Raw genomic sequence first — 22,772 nt, forward strand, 5'->3', positions numbered from 1 at the left:
GGTACAGCAGTAGCGTTGTTGCCTCACAGCAAGAGGTTCTCCTGTTCAATTCTCGGCTGGAGTGCCTTCTGTGTGGAGTCTGCATGTCCTCCCCATGGTTGAGTGGCCTCCAAAAGACATGTGTGAATGGGCGTGCCTTTGCTGAAGGTTGGGTATCAGGTTGGCAACTCGGCACCATAAAAATCTACTGCTAATCATTAGAGGACCGGAGTTCCGCTGTGGCGACCCCTAACCGGGAAAAGCCGAAAAGACAAACACAATTCTACTTACTTTATTCAGCCTTCATAGAGTCTTAAAATGTTATGCACCAATGTCTGCTACAGTATGACAAAGTTAAATCCTAGGAATATACTTAAAGGAAATATGGGAAGGATTTGATGATGAATCTTTAAAACAAGTAAGGGAAGTGTGTGGAAGATCTTTATTAAGTGGAAATCCACCCATCCATCCTCAACCCCTTTTCCCATTTTGCACATGGGGTCAGGGTGTCACTTCAACAGTGACAATCATCTCGAGCCAAGGTTTACACCACCAGGTGGCTAGCCCTGCCACAGTAGTTCATTCTTACCACTCACTCGCATACACACACATACACCTATGGCCAATTTAGAGTGTCCAATTCATATACTGCATGTCTTTGGAAAGTGGGAGGAAACTGGAGCACCTGAATGAAACCAGCATGACCACAGGAAGGACATGCAGACTCCTCACAGAAGACACCCCAGCTGAGAATTGAACCTGAGAACCTCTTGTTGTGAGGCAACAATGGTAAAATGGAGCTTTACCACATGATTCTTTCTTTGTAGATGTTTGTACTACCCGATATTTGTTTGTCCCAGGTTTTTGATTCCTAGTTTTCCAAGAAAGATGAAAACAATCTGAAATAATAGATGGCAAGCATCCTGAATATAGTGCAGTATGTAAATTGATGGTTAGGAGATTAAGCTAAAATTGTAATGCTAGAACATTGCAAAGGCAGAAGGGAGGTGGGCGTCTATGAGTTTATACCACTTAACTTTGTAAATCAAAAATAATAATGAAGTATATTTTAGGGTAACATAATTTCATCTCCTTTTAACCACGTGGAATTTTGATCTGAAATTTACAGGGTAATTTATGGGACTCTTCTGCTAAAATTGTCATGTGCTATTGCTCAGTCCAGATTATATATAGGTCCTGACACTACACAGTATTTCTGAATTTTGACACATGAATGGGTCAACATGAGGAGACTTGCATATAAGTACAACAGTACTTCTTAAACATATACAGCTATCTAGGTAATTCAACCCAAATAAAATATTCCTCGGAGTAATTATTTTTGTACAACTTCAAGAAAGTACACTTGAGTAAGTAAACATACCATAATGCTAAATGTTCAAATGATTACTGATGCAGTACCCTAAGCTATATGGGTTATATCCCGCTAAGGATATAACAGCCACATTATCTTCCAAAGGTACATGGTACCTTCCACACCCACAAATCATTAGTTAGTTCAAACTGAACTGTCTAAAAGTCCGTTTTGGGGACTAAATCCATCAAATAGTTCATGCTGACAGAGAGAAAGAGGCTAAGCCCTGAGACAACAATGCTAGGATCAACAAAAAAGCAAATGTCCAAACCCTGGCACACAAAAAAAAACACCAGCAACAAGGGCAATAGCTGGAAGGGGAGGCTACTACAGCAGTGACCATTCAAACACAAATGTTATGCTAAGTTTACTTGCACAACTGTACTATGTTTTTCATATGGATCACTGCTGAAGTTGCTTAAGCCATATTGGTAGATTACCATAGCTTAACACGGATGTGAAGAGGAAAGATGAGGGTCCAGGGGTCACTGGAGAATGATTCTAGCAAAGCCTCTCATAGAGCTGGAGAGGGGATCTAGTTTGTAATGCTTTGTAAAAGTGCACAGAGGACCAAGTTTCTGTTTGTATAGTACTTCTGGAATCCAGTCCTTTACAAAAAGCCACAGATGAAAGAGGTCATGGTAGAATGAACCTTGGCTCTGCCTGGAATAGTTTTACTAAAGTGGATGTAACAAAAGGTAATAGCATGAGACACCCATTTTGAAATAGTCTTTTTGACACAGGTTGTCCTTTTTTACCTTCACAAGAAATGAAAACTGATCAGAAGCTTTGAAAGATTTTGTTCTGTCATGATACTGCCTGAGTTGTCTGTGGACATCCAAGATATGGAGTATCCTTTCTTTCTCATTTTTAGATTCTGAAAAGAAGACAGGGAGATGTATAGCTTGGCTTAAGGTAAACTTAGACACCACTTTAGGCATAAATGAAGGATTAGTTCTAAAGAAGCCTGTCTTTGTGGAAAATGAGATACGGTTGATTCACCTTGAGAGCTTAAAACTCAAACACCCTTCTTGCAATGGTCAGAGCAATTAGAAAGGCTGTCTTACATCTCAATAACCTCAAGTCAGCCTGATGAGCTGGTTCAGCTGCAGCAAGACTTAGTTTTTCTTACAGAAATTTAAGATCCTAAGGAGGAACCACCTGTTTTCTAAAAGGCTTTATATGCAGTACCCCTTTCAAAAACATATTCACACGAGACTGCATTAAAACAAGGTTATCAGTGAGCAGATTGCTGAAAGGGCTGACAAATGAATCTTGACTGTGGAGTAAGACAGCCCACATGATATTAAGTTACACAAATAATGTGGAACAAAAAAAAAAAAACACTTGCCTTGAATAGGTGCTGGTTCTTTCCTTGCCACCAACTACAAAACCTTTTCCATTTGCTAATGTAGAATTTTCTAGTAGCCACTGTACATCTCAGGAAAAAGTGCCTAAAATGTATTAAAATTCTGTCATCCAGACACTGAGATTGGGTCAGGATGAATACCCCCTAGTCTTGTACGAGTAAATCCAGACTGTGAAGAAGCTTGTGGTAATTGCACTTGCCATTTCCAAAATAAAGCAGAACCACTGTGATCTTTGAGGACTCCTTCTGAATCTTCGGCATGACTATGGATATCATTGTAAAGGACTGAAAAGCATACAGGAACAATCCTGTGTAAGGAAAGGAAAATGCATCTGTCTTCCAAGCCTTCTGGCATGCAGGCCTGGAGCCGAATGTTGCCAACTGATTGTTGTGATTGGAGGCAAATAGAACTATTTGAGGTGTCCTCCACAGATGGATCAATTTTTGGAAAAGCATCAGATTCATTTTCCGTTTGTGATGGTCTGTTTTGGTCCATCACATGGTATTTGACACAAAGTTTTACTCTCACAATATGTGAAATGCCTGTAAACTGAAAGTATGTTGAAAGGCTATATCCCAGGCTACCATGGCTAATCTGTACAGAGGGTAAGATCTGGTATTCCCTTGCCTGTTTATGTGCCACATCGCTGTGGTATTTATTGTAAATATTTGTTGTGGTCCCAGGGATCACAGATGATTGAGAGCTCTGAGATTGTTTATAAGAGCCAACATCTCTTTTATGTGTTTTGGTCTGTCTTTTTTGTTTCAAAGACCCTGCTCTTTCATTACACACTACTTAAATTTCAGTCTGATGTGCCTGTTGCAACTGATTGTGCTAGAGCAGGAAGGGAGAATGAGAGACCTGGATTCTGAGAAATTTAGTGTATCCACCACAAAATTTCCCTTTTTATAAAACCTAAAACTAGAATCTGAAATGTCAATGGACACTGATTCTGGGACAATGAAAATTTCAGGTACTATTAGATTTTTCTTCATGTGAAGTCTTGCAAAAGGTATTATGAATATTACAGATGCTATGAGACCCAGAATCCTGAGGAATTCCCTTGCTGAGTCGATAGTATGAATATAAAAACTTAGTAATAGATCTAAATACAGATTCATTTTTCCTTTGGAAGAAAAACTCTTTAAACTGAGGATTTCGGGAGACACCCCAGGAAAATAATCTTGGGAGAAAGAGTCAGACAAGACTTCTGCAAATTCTCTTGAAATCACAGCCTGTGTAACAGATCCCCTACTCAGGTGAGAGATTCCAGGCACTTTGAAAAAGACCCTGCAAAGATAAGCCAGTGATCTATATAAGGAAAAATGTAAATACCTGGTCATCTACAGTAGGCTTTCCCAGTCCCTAAACACTCTGTGAATACCCTTGGAGCAGTAGATAGACCATAGGGTAATGCAGAGAACTGGCAATGTGATCCAGATGTAGAAAACCATAAGAAATGTCTGAAATCTGGACCTATAGAAATGTGATGTATACAGCTTTTAAATCTTAAGTTCACTAGAAAATTCAAATGGGGAATAAGAGGTAACAAGTTGTGAAAAGACATAATTGTGAACTTTGTTACTATCACAAACAGATTCTGAAAGGGAAGTTTCAGAACTGATCTCCAAGAAGATACTTTCTTTGGCAACAGAAAAAAAACTGCCTTGAATAAAACCCTCCCCCTAATTGAAGTGGAGGGACAGCTTCTATCACCCATGAGCAAGCCTATGCTGAATGACAGAAGAGAAAATAAGAGTTTGGACTGGTGGATGAGAAGGAATCCCTCCAAGAAGGAAAGAGAAACTCCCATTGCCATTTGTAATCTTGATGAATTACTCTCACAGCCCATCTGTCCAAAGCTGTCTGTTGCCATAGAGAGAAAAATAGAAGTTCAGGCTTTCTGGATGAATTAAAAGGCTGCCAGCATTGGAGGAGGAGGGAAGCCTTTCATATAGCCATTCAAATGTATTAGACTGTCCTTTGTTCTGGGGATGTTCCTACTTTCTTTTTTGGGGTCTCTCTGCCAATGCTTTTTAAATATTTGCTTACCAGCAGCTTGTTTGGCCTATTTATTTTGCTTTTTAAAGAAGGTTTTAGAGGGAGCAATGAATCCCTTGGCAAACTTGGAGAAGAAAGGATGAAAAATCTGAGAGATCCCCTGAGTCAGCTTTCCTTTTTCATCACACATTTTAATGATCTCTGCAGCAGGAGGTCCAAAAATAAGTTTGCTACCCAAGGAAGAATTCAGAATTTCATTATTGACTTCCTCTGGGACATTTTGAGAACACAGCCAGGAAAACCTGGTCATAACAGGTCCAGTGGCAGCAGCCCCGGGAGTAGTATCAGCATAATCATGGGCACATTTCAAACAGTGGGTAGTCACTTAGGACACTGAAGAAACCAAGTTACACAAAGCAGATTTCTGCTCACAGGAGGAAACAGGTACCAACATGTTCCTCATATTCTCACATAAACATATGAACCCCATAGTCAAGAATTTGAAAAACAAGTGTTGCAGAAGAATACAGTTTTCACCCAAAATCTATTCAAAGGCTTCTCATTCTTGTCAGAAGGAAAGTGATTAGTATCAGCCAAAAGTTTAGCAGCTGGATTCAGTAAAGCTATAGCTGCTTGGTCTTATCTGAAGTGAGTGAATAAAAACTTAAAATATTGAGGCACTTTATATACTCTATTTGCTTTTTTGCTGATTGTAAGCTGTCAGGGAAGTTGCAGGCTGTGACAAAACATGCTCGAAAGCATATAGAACAGGAGAAATAGGAGTAGTTTCTGGAAATTCTGGTTGTAACACTTCCTGATGGACTGAGAAACATCAATGTTTTCCTCTGAATCAAATTATTTTTTCTGGAAATAATTTCAGAGAATGAGAATTCTTCAAAGGTGCTAACCAAAAACCACAAACTCCTGAGAATCTGAATTAGACATCTGGGGAGACAGCACAGAATCTGTGATTTCTCCCTCATTTTGAGGATTAAACTTTGGAATCTCTTCAGAAAATGAAGAATTATTGTTTCTTTTACCTGGAACAGCCATACAATAAGGGTTAATAGCCTGAACTAAACCCTGAACTAAATGCAATAAATTACACCTCCTCAGAATAACTGCAAAAGGAGAAGAAATGTTTACATTTCTGTTTTCTTTCTGACAGGAATTTCTGCAAAAACAGACCCACAAAAGCCTCCTTAGTGATTGGCACAGATTCCTGTGAGTGGCATTCTCTGCTTTTTTTCCCATGACCAACTAGAGTGGCTCTTCTTTGCCTCTTCGGGGTATGATAGCAATAGAGGACATGTCTCCCTCCCAGTCCATGGTGGCTGTAGAGACTACACCAATGAAACCCAAGGAAAAAGATTAGTGGTCCAAATAATCCGTTTTGCCACAGCAGAGTCACTTTCCTTTGGCTGCAGCACTTTAGCAGTCTGTTTTGGTGGCAAAGGCCATTTGACAATGAACTTCTTTTTGCAGCTGGAAGAAGGAAGAACTTGAGAAACAGTAGGTTTTTTTGTGTCTAAAAAGGTGCCTGATCCCTGATGAAGCTTGGTAGCAATAGTCACTAAAACAGGTAAGTTGTAAAAAAAAGTAATGTTTTCCATTAAAACACAGTGAAAAACAATTTAAAGACTTACTCCATCCTCCAAACATAAAATAATACATTTTTACTACAGAAAAAATAGTGTAACATTACTTCAACGAAACAAAAGAAAGAAAATTACTGCTCCCATTTAAAAGCAAACAAAAATCAAGTGACCATTTTCAAAGAAAAAAGTAAGTCTTCTGTCATAAAAAGCAAATTTGACGTTTTTTTTTCCCCCCAGAGAGAATGTATCTACCCAGCAATAGAATAGTGTTAGCCAAACATCAGTCCTGTACAGCCTGGAGAAGAGTGTTCTCTTCAGAGGCAGAAAACTCTGAAGCGCTTGGCACCCTAACCTGACATTTACTCAGCTCAGCTTGAGCTAACGGTTTGAGAACATGAAGGGTGGCCTTAGCAGGATATAACCCATATAGATTTGCTTACTGCACTAGTGATCCATATGAAGAACACATGAAAGACACATGCAGTACCATAGCTAGCTCATCTATCAGCCTGTACAGTTCCCCCAAACTGGGACTCCCTAAGTTTGAGTTATGTATAAAAAAAAAAAGACTTGCTACAGTCAATTTATTGCACCCAAAGCAAATTTCACTCTTCAGCTGTTAACTGCAAATTCAGTATTAGCATTCATTTCTGAGCAGTGATGTTCTCCTGGCTTCAGAAAAGAAATCCAGTTCTGTACCCCCATACCATTGTTACCTAACAGTTGTACAGGAGCCATATCATGGTCAAATGGGGCCCTAGGCAGGGTAATAGATCAGGGCTCCCATGGCAACACCCTCCCCTCAGCCATTCCAGTGTACCATTACTTGGCCATTTATCCACAATTACTATAAATACTGTTAAACCTTTCAGTGTGCATACTATTTTATTCTTTACTTTTACAATGATTAGAGATATTTGAAACTTTTATTTCAAATTTTATAGCATAAACACTGATACCCATTTGCTAAACAAAACAATACAGTCTCATAATGAAAACAGATTTAGTATAAACAGTAAGCTTCTCTGCCCTTGCAACTTACATTCATTGAAACGCCACTGGAACTCACTTTCAAAGTAAAACCATCTGACCAGTGGCAGATTAAGTTTTCCTTTGGGCTGTTTTCAAATCATAGACTCCTTGCACACATTTTAGGACCATGCATACATGCTTGTGTTATTTGAAGCAACACCCTGATTGTATTAAATTATACTCCTTGTATAATACTGCACATTTATTAGAGTGTGTTTTAAATTTGTAATGTTGAACATTTTTCCAGTAAGCAATGAAACAAAATGTATCAACTAATATTGACAAAACTAGCCATTACAGAACATTTCAACCACAAAAGGCCATTCAAACTTCTGTCATTACAATCCACCAATATCAGTTAATGTACATACTCTCTGCAGAAGTAAAAGTCATCTGAATAATTCCACATTAAAAAGATCTGTAAGTAATGATGAGGTTGCTGCTGGCAAACAGCTTTACATTTCATTATTTCATGTACAAATTCAGTGCCTGCTACCCTTGAAGAATAAATTGTCCATGTTACATTTCAAAAACAGGTTAGCTGGTAATAACAGATTTATAGTTACTAGGCATCTCATCCAAAGGAGAACACAGATAGGAGTGCAGTACCCCCATCCCACCTTAAAGGTCACTGCAATATCAGCACTCTGTTTACATGGTGTCGGAATAGAACCCACAGCCTTCTGCACCAAAAGTTAGAATGCTATCTTGTTGTGCTATTAACACGTTTTTAAACTTTATAGCATAAACGCTGATGATGGCCATTTGCTAAACAAACAATTACACATTAAAAACAGACTTAACATGAGTAGCAATAAACTTTTCTTTCCTTGAAATTCTACATTCCTTTAAAATGCACTGGAACTCAGCATGCTTTGAAAATACACTGGAACAGCATTCTTTGAAAATGCATTGAAACTCAGCATTCTTTGAAAATGCACTTCCTGGTGACAGTTTGGTAGTTGGTGTAGAAGATATATGCGCTGGTCTCCTGTAAATAAGGTACAGGGTTTGAGCTTGAATAAGTTAACCAACCTGCTGTCCCTAACTGGGGCATTACACACACACACACACACACACACACACACACACACACACACACACACACACACACACACACACACACACACACACACACACACACACACACATACACACACACACACACACACACACATATGCTGTTCTCCATGCTTACAATCAAATCCTATGCTCATGGAGTTCCAACTTTTGAATGGATATGTGTTTTTAGTACAACAGACACTACTAAAGACACAGCCAGAGTGCATCCTTAAAGAAGAAATGTAAGTTTTGTGACAGCCCTCTACCAGTGAGCCCCCCCCCCCAAGCCAGCGAGACAGGCAGTTGCCTAGGTCACCTAGTGCTGGACCTGGCTCTGAATCATACCCCCCTTAAAACTCATATCTGGAGCACCTGGCTGCTTTGCCCCACCCTAGTTGTGACTATGCAGAAATGCAAGCAGTAACCCCCCATCATTTTTAAGTTGGCTCAGCTAGTTACATATATGATAAAAAATGGAAAAAGTGGCTAAATACAAATGAATAACAAAGAAATAAGGCACTGGAGGGTTCACAAGATATCAAAACCAACTTTAATAAGCAAACGAACAAAAATTGTTGGGGTATTTGCATACCCTCAGTCCGGTAGGGAGTATATTTAAATGCAAACACTGTTTTAAATAATTATATCTGGTGAACCCTCCAGTGCCTTATTTCTTGATTAGTTACGTATATGCTTGTTGTACCATAAAAATGTAGAAATAGATAATCATTATGGTAGCAACTCCCAAGAAATGAAAAAGAAAAATCTAAACATTACATTATTTTCTTAAGTTGGTTTAGCTAATAGTATACTTGTTAGCTTTATTTAATTGGGTTTCTGTGGTAATTTTTATGTATGTTTTACTTCTTTTTTAATATATGCTTGTATTCATGAAGTATTTTGCTGTTGTATGCTAGGTCTTCAGAATAAACAGTCCCTGGCAAATTCTTCTGCATTTGTGTGTGTGTGTATGTGTGTGTGTGTGTGTGTGTGTGTGTGTGTGTGTGTGTGTGTGTGTGTGTGTGTGTGTGTGTGTGTCTGTCTTATAAGTCAGAGTGTCTGTTTTCTGTTGCTATGGTTTCTGTATTTTCGTCATGTTATTTACTTCCTGTCTCTTTCTAGGCTGTACCATTTTCTGTTTCTGTAGTTTATACTTTTACTTTCTTCAGGAAATTTGTTTTTACTTTATTGCATGCATTTTGCTGTGTTTAACCATATAGTGTACGTAAATTTGAGTTTCTAGTGCTTTTATTGCTGTAACTCGTGCTTATTTTGACAGGATTTATGAAGGTACCATGACATGTACACCTCTGTGTACACATCACAGTACCATTTTTGTATTCAGTAATCACTGTAACTCATTTCTGCACAGTGTTCTAGCACAAAGACATGCACCACCACATAGGGTAGCCATGCTAAATGCTAATGAGCCAGTTTGTGGGAAAGGCGTATACTAATTAGCCATGTGCGTCCTCCCTCAGAACCACTTCCAGGAAGGCATCTACATGCTGAGCAAGTCAAGAAATTGATTGATAAAGTAGATCAGCATGATCAGTCCCACCACATTGTGGTATTTAGTGCAGCCAAAAGGCCATATTCAACTACCTATCATTACCATGGTATGGAGATTGAGGTTGGGGAGAGCCAATGGATACCAGGGATACTGGATTCATGAAGTGCTTTCACAGCACTGGCATTTGTACAGGGATGGGCAGTGGGTAAACACTAGGCACCAAGGATACTATCATACTATCAACTAATGTGCCGTAATGGCACAGACATCACTTCAGGGATTGGGGGGGATCAATTGCCAACAGGAATGCATGTAACTAAAGTGCCATAACAGCACAGACATCTCTATGGGAAATGGGGGTAAAGAGAATCATTAGACAGCAAGAATTCTACAAATAAGCCATAATGACATTTAAACAGTTATGGTGTTCAGGAGGTGGGGAGGGGACACTAGCAACCAGAGCATCTACAAGTGTGCCATAATGGCAATTAAACTATTATGATAAGAAAACAGAAGGGAAAAAGAATTAGGGAGACTGGTACATGGACTGTGGTGTGTGTGTGTGTGTGTGTGTGTGTGTGTGTGTGTGTGTGTGTGTGTGTGTGTGTGTGTGTGTGTGTGTGTGTGTGTGTGCGCGTGTCTCTGTGTCTGTGGGACAGTACTATGGAAAGGAATGCCAATGCCTACAGAAGCAGCAGGTTACTACTGTTATATGCAAATCAGCAATAAGGAGTCATGGAGACAAATACATGGACTGTGTTCTGCGAGTTTGTGTGTGTGAGTGTGTGTGTGTGTGTGTGTGTGTGTGTGTGTGTGTGTGTGTGTGTGTGTGTGTGTGTGTGTGTGTATGTAAAAGTAACCATGGGGAGGAAGGGAGGAATGCCATTGCCTACAGAAGCAGAAGTTTACTACCGCATATCGTAAATAACCAAGAAAAATGCTGTGTTGCACAACATACAAACCAGTAACCAACAATGCAAAAGTGCAACCAGTCTGTAAAAAAAAAGCCAGTTGTTGCCACAAGAAAAACAAAACTTATTCTCTTGTATGTGTAGGATAGTGACTGAGGGGAGAAATGCCAATGCCTACACAAACAGCAATTTAGTACTGTGATTTGTGGATCAGCAATAATCTGCTCATCATGATAGTAATTACGATTCAGAGGCATGCAAATTAGACAATAATAAGATCTTACCTTGTCATGGCTAACAAGTCTCTGAATCTCAAATGAGGTCATTGTGGGAGCAGGGCCTTTTTTATCATGAAACTAATGGCTCATTCTAGGCCCTTTAATGAATTCTCTGGTTTGTGTTACAGTCTTCAAAATCATGTTGTTCTATTTCATTTTTATTACTATTTTTATTAAAACTTAGTGTATTTAAGTTGGGGATATTTATTTCTCATTTTGGACTTTTTGGGGAGTATTTCTCTGTCTGATATTTTTAAGATGGTGACACTGTTTTATACTTTTCAGTCTTTAAGGGAGAAAGGATCAGTGACTGAATGTGGTCTGCACTAACCTCTTTCCTTGCAAGGAACAGATATGATGCACAGGCAGCTAGAAAAAAATTATACATCAGTGTCCTTCCCCATTTTATATAAACACACATACATACATACATATGTGTCTGAATACTTGATATATATATATATATATATATATATATATATATATATATATATATATATAGGGATAGAGAGATAGATATGCACACAGACATAGTAATACATGTACATGTATCACTGTGTGCATATGGGTCTATGACATTTTGTTGAATGGGAATGCAGAGAATACCCATTAATTGAACATCTATCTATCAAAGCTACTCTTCATCTAATGACATATTTTAACTAGAGCACACAAGCGGTTGGCCAACTGAGCGACCACAAAAAAATCCCAAAAAATTTAAAACCTGCCAAGATGGGGGGCTACACCCCCCCAAATCCCCCCTAATTAAATATGCCAACTTTGAGATCACATTACAGCGGGGAAAAGGGTGAATTATAGATGGTGGCCAACCACTGTTTTGTTCTAGTTAAAATCCACTATTCGATGAAGAGTGGCTTCAATAAATAGTTGTTCGATGAATGGATATTCGCTGAATACCATTCGAAGAAATGATACAGACCCCACACATATATGCAAATGTGATTGTGTGAATGTATAATTTGTCATAAATAACCAAGCAAATGCCATATTGCACAAGATATAAACTAGTGACAATAATATGAAAGTGCAACCAAACAGCCTGTAAAACAAAGACAACTGTCATACAAAAAAGTTCTCTTTTTACAAACTTTTTAATTTAACATAAATCCACAATTTACAAAAAAAAAAAAAACTTGCAACTTGGTTAAATGCTTTCATCCAGCTGTTAGATAATCAAATGTCATCAGAATGAAGAATGTTATACACACACTAGCCTTTGAATAGCCTTTTCATTTAAAGGTACAAGTACTTCCTTATAAAAACTAATTTTTCACTAATCACACATCTTTTTAAAGTTTTTACATTTTTTTTCATGCTGTTGTCATAAATGTCATTCTCTTAAAAATCCTTGCACGATTCCTAAAATTGATAAATCTTAGACCAAAAATATCATGAAATAAGATACTATAAACTCTACTTTATAAAATTCATACTTAAACAGTGTATATAAATGTGTAAGAAATGTATAAAAATGTATATAGATTATAAAATTTACAATTTAGCTGAACTTAATTTGGATACCTGAGTGATCAAAATATTATCATTAATTCCAGAGAGAGATGTAGCATTTAACATGAATTATTTTAGTAATGCTCTATATTCTAGCTTGATTTCACAAGATTCCCTCTTGAATTAGTAATTACATGCTCAGCAATAGTAAAAACATTTTTTAATTACTGCAGGTATTGGAATGTTTAAATAAAGTGTTGTTGTTGTTGTTTGCCTTACTAATACTGTAATTGTGTTCATATATTTGAGTCTTCAGAGACCTCTTGGTCTTCCCTGTTTAGAAACTAGGGCATATTGAGTGTTGGGCTCTATATACTATATGTTTTGCTTCACAATTCCCTTGTTTCAACTTTACAATGGAACTTAGAGAGTTCTCCAACTTTAATGTTTCACCTAAAAGAATATATGCACATTGTTTGCACTTAACACATCTGTGTATACCTTTATGAATAATGTCTAGTTCCCTCTTGTTCACGTTGTCCTCTAATAGTGATTTACTGGTTTAATATTTTGAGCTGTTTTATATATAAATTGGGATCTTCACCTACCACTTTTAAATCTGTCTCATTTGTTTAAAATAAATTCCAGTTCTGTTTTATAACATTTTAACATCTTCCTTTCCTGTGGTGTATTGCAGTACTAAAGCCCTATCTTTACAATTGTTGTTTGAATTTGTTTTGCCTTTCTCTAACCCTGTTCTTAACTAAGGTTTATAAGCACTCTCTGTCAACCTTGTTACCTCTTCACTTTTCTCCTTTACTAGTTGTCTTGGGTAACCTCTGTTATTGTAAAACATTTCTTTCAGTCTATTCTTTTCAACCTAACAAGCATTGCCCAGTACCATAAGTGTTAACCTTATGGATCGGGTTTTAACTAAACTTCTGTTCAATTTTTTTAATTTAAATAGGTATTGCTAAGTGTAGGATCAAAACCTTTACACTTTTTATTACAGTAATATCAAGATAATTAATTTTATCCTGACTACTAGGATGTGTAAACCCAAACTGGTCATTTTGTTCATGTACTATACAAATTCTATCATCTGTTCCTCAGAACCCTTCCACATTATAAAAATATCATCCAGATATCTATAATAACACTTGCATATGTGAAAAATTGTATTAAAAATATACTGTTTTCCCAGCTACACATTAATGAATTCATATAACTATGGGTCCGTAAATTTCTCCCTCTAAAAATATAGTTTGGGGCCAATATCAGTACCATAAAGTCCATGATCAAATTTATATCATTGTCTCAAATTCAGCAATGCATTGTTGAATAATATTAGCTCTTGTTACTTTGGTACACTGGTAAATAGATCAATTGATCAATAAAGTCCATTGCTAAAAACTATAAAGTCTCTTTCCACATGCCATTCATAATCCTACCTAAAAAAATCCATACTTTTTTAATCAGGAAAGTTGACTTAAGTAGCCTGTCAATAATGATGGCTAAAGTTTATGTTTTTGACCCCTGAGCTGCCACTACAGGTCTAAAAGGTGGCTTCATTGCACTTTTATGTATCATGGGAACTCCAAAAATTGTAGGAATGGTGGGATGTGAAGGTTTTAAAAATTATTATAAACTGAGCCTTAAATTACCTTATAGGTTCATAGGTTGGTACTAAGCTGTCTTGTGTGAGATAATCCTCTACTTGACAAGTTGTCTTTCAGTATCAAATATTCACTTGATTTCTGGATATCTCTTCAGCGGTATCCGTATCTTGTAGCAGATTTAACCACACCAATTAGTATGTAACTTGCTAACATGTTTATAATAATGTGTTTGTCAGTTCTTGATGCCGATCAGCCTTTCCCTTTAAGCAGGTCTTTGTAAATGCATTAACACGAACAATGAAGTAATACCTTTCTGCTTTTTTATCCTTACATCCAATCACTTGTGAGCTTGATTTTGCTCTCCATTAAAAAAAAAAGCATTAATAATGTTTTAAGGTTGTTTTGCATCCCTGCAACTAGTATCCTAGGTTTCTAACCCATTGCTGGAAAAAAAGGGAAGCATTACCTCATAGAACATTTCCCTGTGCTTATGTGAAATATCATGCAGTACAGGAGTCTCTGAGAACAACAGATTCATTAGCTGCTTCTTTGGTTGCTATAGTTCCCTAACTAAAATGCTTCCCAGCTGTTTTACCAGTTTACCTTATACACAGTTATGTGGCTCTTCATTCAGATAATAAACATGTCAAAATGCTGGTCCTGCTTCCATGTACTGCAGAAGTTCTGCCCTCACCCACTGTCATTAATATGATAACCATTTATTTCTTCAGTGTCAGTTACCTAGCTTATAGTACAGCTTCATTTGCCAAATCTGCTAGTATATTATACTGAACTAAAGAAAATTTCCATTACTCTTACAGAGTAAATGTAGTTTACTGTAAAATAAATTTAAAAAATAACCCTCGTTTCCCCTACAGACTGCTTTGCACTTTTGCTAGATAAATATCTAATTCCATTGTGAGCACTATGTCCCCCAGAATAGACTTCTGGAAACCAACTGGGGATGATGAATCACTCAGAGGTTTTACAGCTTATTCACTTAAGCATTTTTGACCATAATAGCAGTCTTTTTCAGAATAAAGTATAAACTAAGGACATGGAAGTGGTCCAATTGTTAACTTCTTTCAACTCATTATTTAGTGTTGTTTTACTAATGTTTTTATTTTTTTCAGATACCCCGGTTAATGAATTTAACATGTAAAAATTGTGAAACACTCTGGAGAAAGTTTAGGTAATTTTTCAGATGTGATGTGTCATGTGACCAAAATAAGTTATAAAATGAGATGTTGGTTTGTGATGAATTTATTCAGAAGACTGTTATGGTGAAAAAACATTTAATTAAATGAGTTGTTAAAATTATATTTGAGTGCTTCATAGTGCCCTGTTTATTTCCAGTGTTATACAGTAGTTTTTGTTTTTCATTTTTGTTTCAGTTTGTTTTACCAACTACAAGAAGCAGTTTATTGGTTTGGTTGTTATTTCCCAGAATATTCGCTTTTTTCCAAGGTATGGAGATCTCTGAGTTGATATATATATATATATATATATATATATATATATATATATATATATATATATATATATACGTTTGGGAGTTTGGGGGGACTTTTCCCCAAATCAAGAGTTGCAGAGGGCTTGCCTGCCCTGCAAAGATGAAGTTTAAAGGAGAAGACTGATGCCTGAGATTCACGCTTCCCCTGGATTTTCAATCTTATTTTTTATTTCATTGGAACTCAGTATTAAGAGTGCCAACATTTCAATAGGGTGCTCACTCACTCTAATGACCATTCATGCTTTGCAGGTACTGTCCCTCAAGTTGCACCTCCTTTCTCCAGGACGGTCATACTGGTCAATCTGTTTCAAGCAAGATTATCAGATTAAACAGGCAGGATCTAACCTTCAAAAAGACAAATGTCTGGTGGTTAAGGTTAACAAGATTCTTGATGTCACAGTTTATGAGGTCAGCTATAATATGTTCTATGGCCTTTCATATGAGGCTTCTAACAGTGATAGGTCTGTAATTAACTGATTAAGTTGTGAGGTCACCCTTACGGCAGGGGTATCACCACCACAATTCGCTATGCATCAGGGATGAAACCAGTAGCTAATCTTAGATTCTTCAATTTGAGGAGTGTGTTTGCAATGATATGTTTAATGCTATTAATTAAACAACCAGGTATATTGTCATGTGCCATAGAGGAACTATGTTTGGTCTTGGTTATTGCTTTCAGTAAATAATCTTTTGATAAAGTTTGAGGAGTAAGGGATAAAGTTATTCTGAGCTTTGAATGAAGTTTCAGGAGTGAAGCTGACACTAAATTTACTTACAAGGATATTGGCAATGTCTGTCAGATCAATATAGGGTATTGTTGTTTTAGTTTTCTAATGTGGCTAAAGAAGAATTGAGAGGTCAGCCCCAGTTCATGGGCTTCTTGTAATAGACATGATTGTCTTCTTAATGTTTTTTCTTTCCTTTTTTTTAAGTGCTTTTGATAGTTACTGTTTAGAATAGGGGGTTGGATCTACTAAAAAAATAAACAGCCTCTTTCATTTGTGGTACAGTTTCTTTATGAAGGAGGAACACTAGGGTGGTCTGTTTTTGAATTTGGTGCAGTAGTTAGTTGAATTTTTCTAAATGTGTGCAGAATTCCTTAATGAAGCTGCTTTCGATATTTTGTCACAGAGTAGATTGAGGTTGTCATGTTTGTATTCCTTAAATGTAGTAGGGTTTGCTGAAGGAGTTTTTGGGAGATTTGAGGAAAAGGTCACAAGTTTATGGTAGACCTAATGGTTTCCCAAAAGAAATACCAACTGACAGAGGTGCCAATTTCATGTCAGACCTGCTGGCTTGTCTGTAGATGTACTGTGGTGTGAAGCACCTAAAGACTAAATCCTACTATCCCCAGACTAATGGTCTTGTTGAGAGGTTAAACTATACACTCAGCTCCATGCTACCGGCATTTGCAGACCAATTTAGGAGGGAGTGGGACAAATAGTTGCCCCATCTGTTTTTGCTTACAGAGTGGTTCCCCAGGACTCCACAGGTTTTTCACCCTGTGAGTTGTTGTATGGGCATAGGATAAGGGGCCTCTAGACTTAATTCATGATGAGTGGGAGGGTGAGTATGAATCTCATAAGGAGTCTGTTGTGGCATATATCCTAAACCTCAGGACAAAGCTCAGGGAACTCATGGGCTTGGCCCAGGAGAACCTGGCAGAAGCCCAACAGCAGAAAAAGGTCTGCTATGACAGGAATGCTTGAGCTAGAGAGTATGGTGTAGGGCAGCAGATAATGGTTCTCATTCCTGTCAGACACAACAAGCTGCAGGCAGCTTGGGAGGGACCCTACAAGGTGGTAAGGAAGGTCAGTGATGTTGACTACATGGTGGAACTGTTAGGCAAGAGGCAGGAGCACAATTTGTACCATGTTAACATGATGAAACCTTACCATGATAGGGAGGCCCTTGTGCTGAGTATTTGCAGTAGATTGCAGGAGGAGTCTGAGGGAGATCTACTGATTGATCTCTTCAGTGAGGATCGGACTGACACCTCAGTGGAAGGGGTAGCAATGTCCCAGAAGCTATCTCCTACCCAGGTTCAAGAAATCCAAGCAGTGTTACAGGAGTTTGGGGACCTGTTCACTGGGAAACCAGGGTGCACCAACCTGGTGCAGCACCAGGTGGATGGAGGATTCCAAAGGCCTATTAAGCAGGCCCCTTATAGAGTGTCTGAGAGAGTCAAACAGACTGTGAGGGAGATGATACAGGAAATGTTGGAACTAGGGATAATTCAGGAGTCCAACAGTCCCTGGGCCTCCCCAGTGGTGCTGGTGCTAAAGAAGGATGGCAGCACCAGGTTCTGTGTGGACTACAGGGAGTTAGTCACACAGAGTCAGATGCTTACCCCATGCCTAGGACAGATGAAGCCCTAGAGCAGCTGGGTGGGGCTAAGTATCTTTCCTCCATTAATCTTACCAAGGGTTACTGGCAGGTGCCCTTGACTCCCAGTGCTAGAGAGGGAGGTCAGCCTTTGTGACTCCTTTTGACTTGTATGAGTTCACAAAGATGCCATTTGGGATGAAAAATGCCCCAGCAACTTTCCAGAGGCTGGTAGATCATATCCTAGCAGGAGCAGTAGATTTTGCCCTTGTTTATCTAGATGATATCACATTCTACAGCCATTCCTGGCAAGAGCACCTTCAGCATGTCAGGGAGGTGCTGGACAGACTACAGAGGGCAGGGTTGACCATTAAACCCAGTAAATGTCAGGTGGGTATGGCAGAGGTCTCGTACCTGGGACATAGAGCTGGGGAGTTGTAAGATCAGGCCAGAACCTGCCAAAGTGGAAGCCATTCAAACATGGTCTGCACCTGTTACCAAAAGCAGGTGAGGAGATTTTTATGGACAGCAGGGTACTACAGAATGTTTTTCCCCAGTTATAGTACCATAGCTGCCCCCTCACAGACCTGATAAGGAAAAACAGGCCAGATAAGGTAGTGTGAACCACAGCATATGAATAGGCATTCCAGAAGCTTAAAAAAGATTTGGGAGGACCCCCTGTGTTAGTCACTCCAGATTCCAGCAAAAAAATTGTTGTGTAGGTGGATGCTTCGAACCATGGGGTGGGGACTGTACTTAACCAGATTTGTTCAGAGAGAGAAGAGCACCCAGTGGTTTATCTCAGACATAGGCTCCAACCAAGGGAGGAATGCTATACAGCTGTAGAAAAGAAATGTCTAGCCATAGTGTGGGCATTGCAGAAACTTCAGCCTTATCTGTATGGAATGAAATTCACTGTAGTTACAGATCACAATCCCCTAACATGGTTAAATCGAGCCAGCCAGCAAATGCCAAGTTGCTAAGATGGAGCCTAGTGATATATCAGTGCAGCACCACAGTGGGATTAGCAATGCCAACGTGGATTGGCTCTCAAGACAGGGAATGGGGTAAGGTATACCCAGATAGAGTCAACCCACTCAAGCAACATTTCTCAAGGGTCACTTGAAAAAACTAGCTTGAGTTGTCAACGGGGGAAGAAATGTGATAAACTGAGAGGCTGCCAGCCTAGCTAGATAGAATTTTGTAAATAATTCTATGTCATTGTAAATATTAATATGATCCGCAGGCTTGTGTTACAGATGTAAGAAAACTGTGTTATGTGCTGAGCTTCAAAAATGTAACCACAATGCACCCTGCTGGAAGAAAGCAGAAATGTGTATAAACTCTATGACTATGTAATGTATGTTTTATGGTAGAAACTGGGACATACACAGTTAACTTGCAAACTCTAAGAAAATAAGTTGATAAGTAAAGAATTTTACAACCGTGTGTAATCTCAAGCTAAGAGCAGGATGTCTAGGCTATGAGCTTCTTTCTATTGACTTAAGACAGAGATAATTACTAGGTTTCACATGTAAAGTGTCTTTTATTGCTCTGTGCCTTCCTGACAGCTGCAGATCACAAAGAAGTGTTACATTCACAAGTTCTTGAGCCTGGGAACTTGAACAGAGGTGACAAGAATGATGTAAGCTGAAATGACTGAGCAGTAATGTGTATTATCAATTTAAAAACTATTTCACTAATCTGAAATGACTCAGCAGTAATGTGTATTATCAATTTAAAAACTATCTCAGAGAGAGAGAGAGATATTATTTTGTTCTGAATCTAACAACTCACCAGCACTTTGCCTTGCACTGTAAGACTTAGATCTTAGTATTTCTCTTAGAGATAGGTAGGTATATCGCCAGATTAGTGTAGATGTTTTTATATTTATGTGAGACTGTCCTACAATGTTGTTTTAAAGTATTTCCTATGATTTCTGAACTCTCTATTGTCACTGTGTTGAGTTAATAAGTATTGTCTTGTGCTTTTATTATTTATTATTAAATATTTTTTAAACATTTTAACTGTGGCTGTTTAGTGTAGAAATATTTAAGCTCTTACGGTATTTGCATGTATTTGGTGATACTGTACAAGCCACTCCTAAATAGCCTTCAAGTCTCAGTCACACTTACCAATTGGATAATAATAACATTGCACAGTAGAATTGGACACCCTTTGCTAAGGGCCTTTATAGTAGCTGATAGTAGTGATTGGTGGCAGTCAGTACTACCTTATAGTCTGTGCAGAAGAGGACATAGCTAGTGAACCTGTGGCAGCCTTCCCCAGGAGTGTCTGTGTATTTATATATAAATCAAATCTCAAAGTGTGTGCATGTTTCAGCTACTTGGGCAGGGACACAAAGCACTGGTTGGACAGAGAGCGTGCTGGAGGTTTTGGCTTGACCACTCGGCTGAGAACTGAATGCTATAGCTGTGCCAGTGGGGAGACTTACTGGGGATCTGGAGAGAAACCAGACCCAGACTGACTGTGATCTCTGTGTACTCTTAAGAGAAATTGTACTTTATTGTGTGTGTACTTGTTATCCTTCCAATGTGCATGTCCCTTACTGGTGTTAGTGGTAAGGATTGAGGCTCCTTAATTACTGAGCCAATGCACGGGAGTACTATATATACCTGTCCCTTTCAAATTTATCATCTCTCTTGCACTTTAATTAGCTTATTTAACAGCACTTCAAGCTTTTTGTAGCAATTATTTTGTAGCAATTATTGTAGCACACAAGTGCTATCAGCACTACATGTCCTATAAGGAAACAGCTCCAGTACTTAGTAATGATGACCATCCCTCCTGGCATGTCTAAAGGTCAGTTTCCTGTGCTTTCTCCTATTAACTGGCGAACTTGGGCATTCTGAGGCAATGTAGCAACTGCCTCATGTACACACACAAACCTCTCCTCTTACGTCCCAACACTCAAACTTGTGAGAGATGCAAATGTATCGCCAAATTGGAAGCCGTGCACTCTCCAGCCAAGACCGGAATAGCTAGTCAAGAGGAGAAGGTCAACACCTGCACCACACCATATGGAACACATAGCCCTCCAGAACACACACCATGACAGCCCTCACATTAAAACACAAACCACACATCCACCTTTGCAGAAGTTCTCAACAGAAATCTACCCAAATAGCAGGGGCCTCCAAGGCAGAAATGCACTTGACCACCACAACACAGCACAAACCACAAGACACATAGCTCATTTACACAGTGTGCCCTTCAACCTAAGCCCATAAGACAAAACAGCTTGCCCAATAAAATAATCATAGGTGACTCAATAGTGAGGCACACTGATGTCCCACTCACTAGATTAAATAAGGAGAAGATAACAGTCAGCTGTCTGTCAGATGTCAGAATCCAATACATAACACATGCACTCAGGTCACTCCACAACAAGTACAAGTATGACTCTGTCATTGTCCATGTGAGTGTGAATGACCTGAGATGCACCTTCCTGGACTACATGAAAAGAGACATGGTGGAGCTCTCGGATTATGTGGCCCAGGCAGACTCTTGCCCCTGAGTAGCAACCTGCCATCGCCCAGAATGATACCACAGTACAAACATTCTAAGGGTATCCAGTATCTGTCTGCTTGGGATGACTTGATTGACAGACCTTGATGCTTTACCAGAGATGGCCTGCATCTGTCACCCCTGGGTTTATGGGTACTGACTAAGGCTCTTGCTACCCATAGAGACCCTTTTTTAAGCGGTGTTCCAAAGACCAAATTACCACCGTAACAGCTATAAATAAATGCATTCTGAGGGTCATGCTGCTCAGTGCTAGAAGTCTAAATCTCAAGATGCACTCGTTCGAAGCACTCTTCAAAATGGAGAACATCGACATTTGTGCTGTAATGCAGACCTGGTTTAAAGCAGCAGAAAACACTCCTGTGCTATGAGGCTATAACTCATTCCACACCTTTCAGCTCCAGAACATGGACCGAAGCTCCAAAGGCAGTGGTGTCTCCATATTCATAAAGGATATGCACACCTCCGGAGTAGTAGCCCAGCATAACGCATCTGAGATACTCCAGGTGCAACTAACATTGGATAAGATGGCGATTCAGGTTGTAGCCTGCTCTAGGTCCCCAGCCATGTCCCAAGACTCTCACTCCACATTCCTAAGCACCCTGGAAACTATTAAGATCCAACCCAACACTCTCATACTAGGCGACTTCAACTACCCCTCCATCAGTTGGGAAAACTACTCATGCACCAATGCAGTGGCTCAGCGCTTCTGGAATCCATCAATTCCAATGTCCTGGACCAGCTCATTCTGACCCCCACTAGAGGAAGCAACATCCTTGACCTGGTTATTACTAACATGGGCGACCATTGCTGTACACCAGTAGTCAATCCCTCCCTGGTCAGATCTGACCATAAACTAATCACCATGGAAATCCACATCTCACCAACACTCCCTGTAAAGGTATCCACCATGAAATACGTCTCCAATGCTGACTTTTGACTCCTAAAAACAGAGGTGGCTAACTTCACGGCACCCATTTCAATGGAGAATAGATGCATGACTGCTGAATCATCTACCAGTGCACTGTACGAATATGTACATAAATGCATGTAACTAGTTATATTCAACAGTACCAAGATGCTCTCTTCCAAGTAAAGGAAGCCAGTCTGGTGGTCACCTGCCATTAATAAACACTACAACAGAAGACAGAAACTGTTGCAGAAAAAGGTGAAGTCCCCA

The 22,772-nt window shown here is 38.9% G+C and overlaps 1 protein-coding gene across 1 annotated transcript in view; it reads left to right on the forward strand.

Annotated features, from left to right (window-relative positions):
- The window catches only part of LOC122800407 (protocadherin alpha-C2-like), a 46,322-nt gene that overhangs the window by 19,928 nt on the left and 3,622 nt on the right, over nucleotides 1-22,772 (forward strand). The window contains exon 3 of the mRNA XM_044069856.1: nucleotides 15,603-15,675. Within this exon, the coding sequence (XP_043925791.1) occupies nucleotides 15,603-15,675 (73 nt within the window). The remainder of the gene's footprint in view (nucleotides 1-15,602; nucleotides 15,676-22,772) is intronic.

This window comes from Protopterus annectens, chromosome 4.part0, assembly GCF_019279795.1.
Source record: "Protopterus annectens isolate FY-2018-M chromosome 4.part0, PAN1.0, whole genome shotgun sequence".
In the NCBI taxonomy this organism is placed as follows: Eukaryota; Metazoa; Chordata; order Ceratodontiformes; family Protopteridae; genus Protopterus; species Protopterus annectens.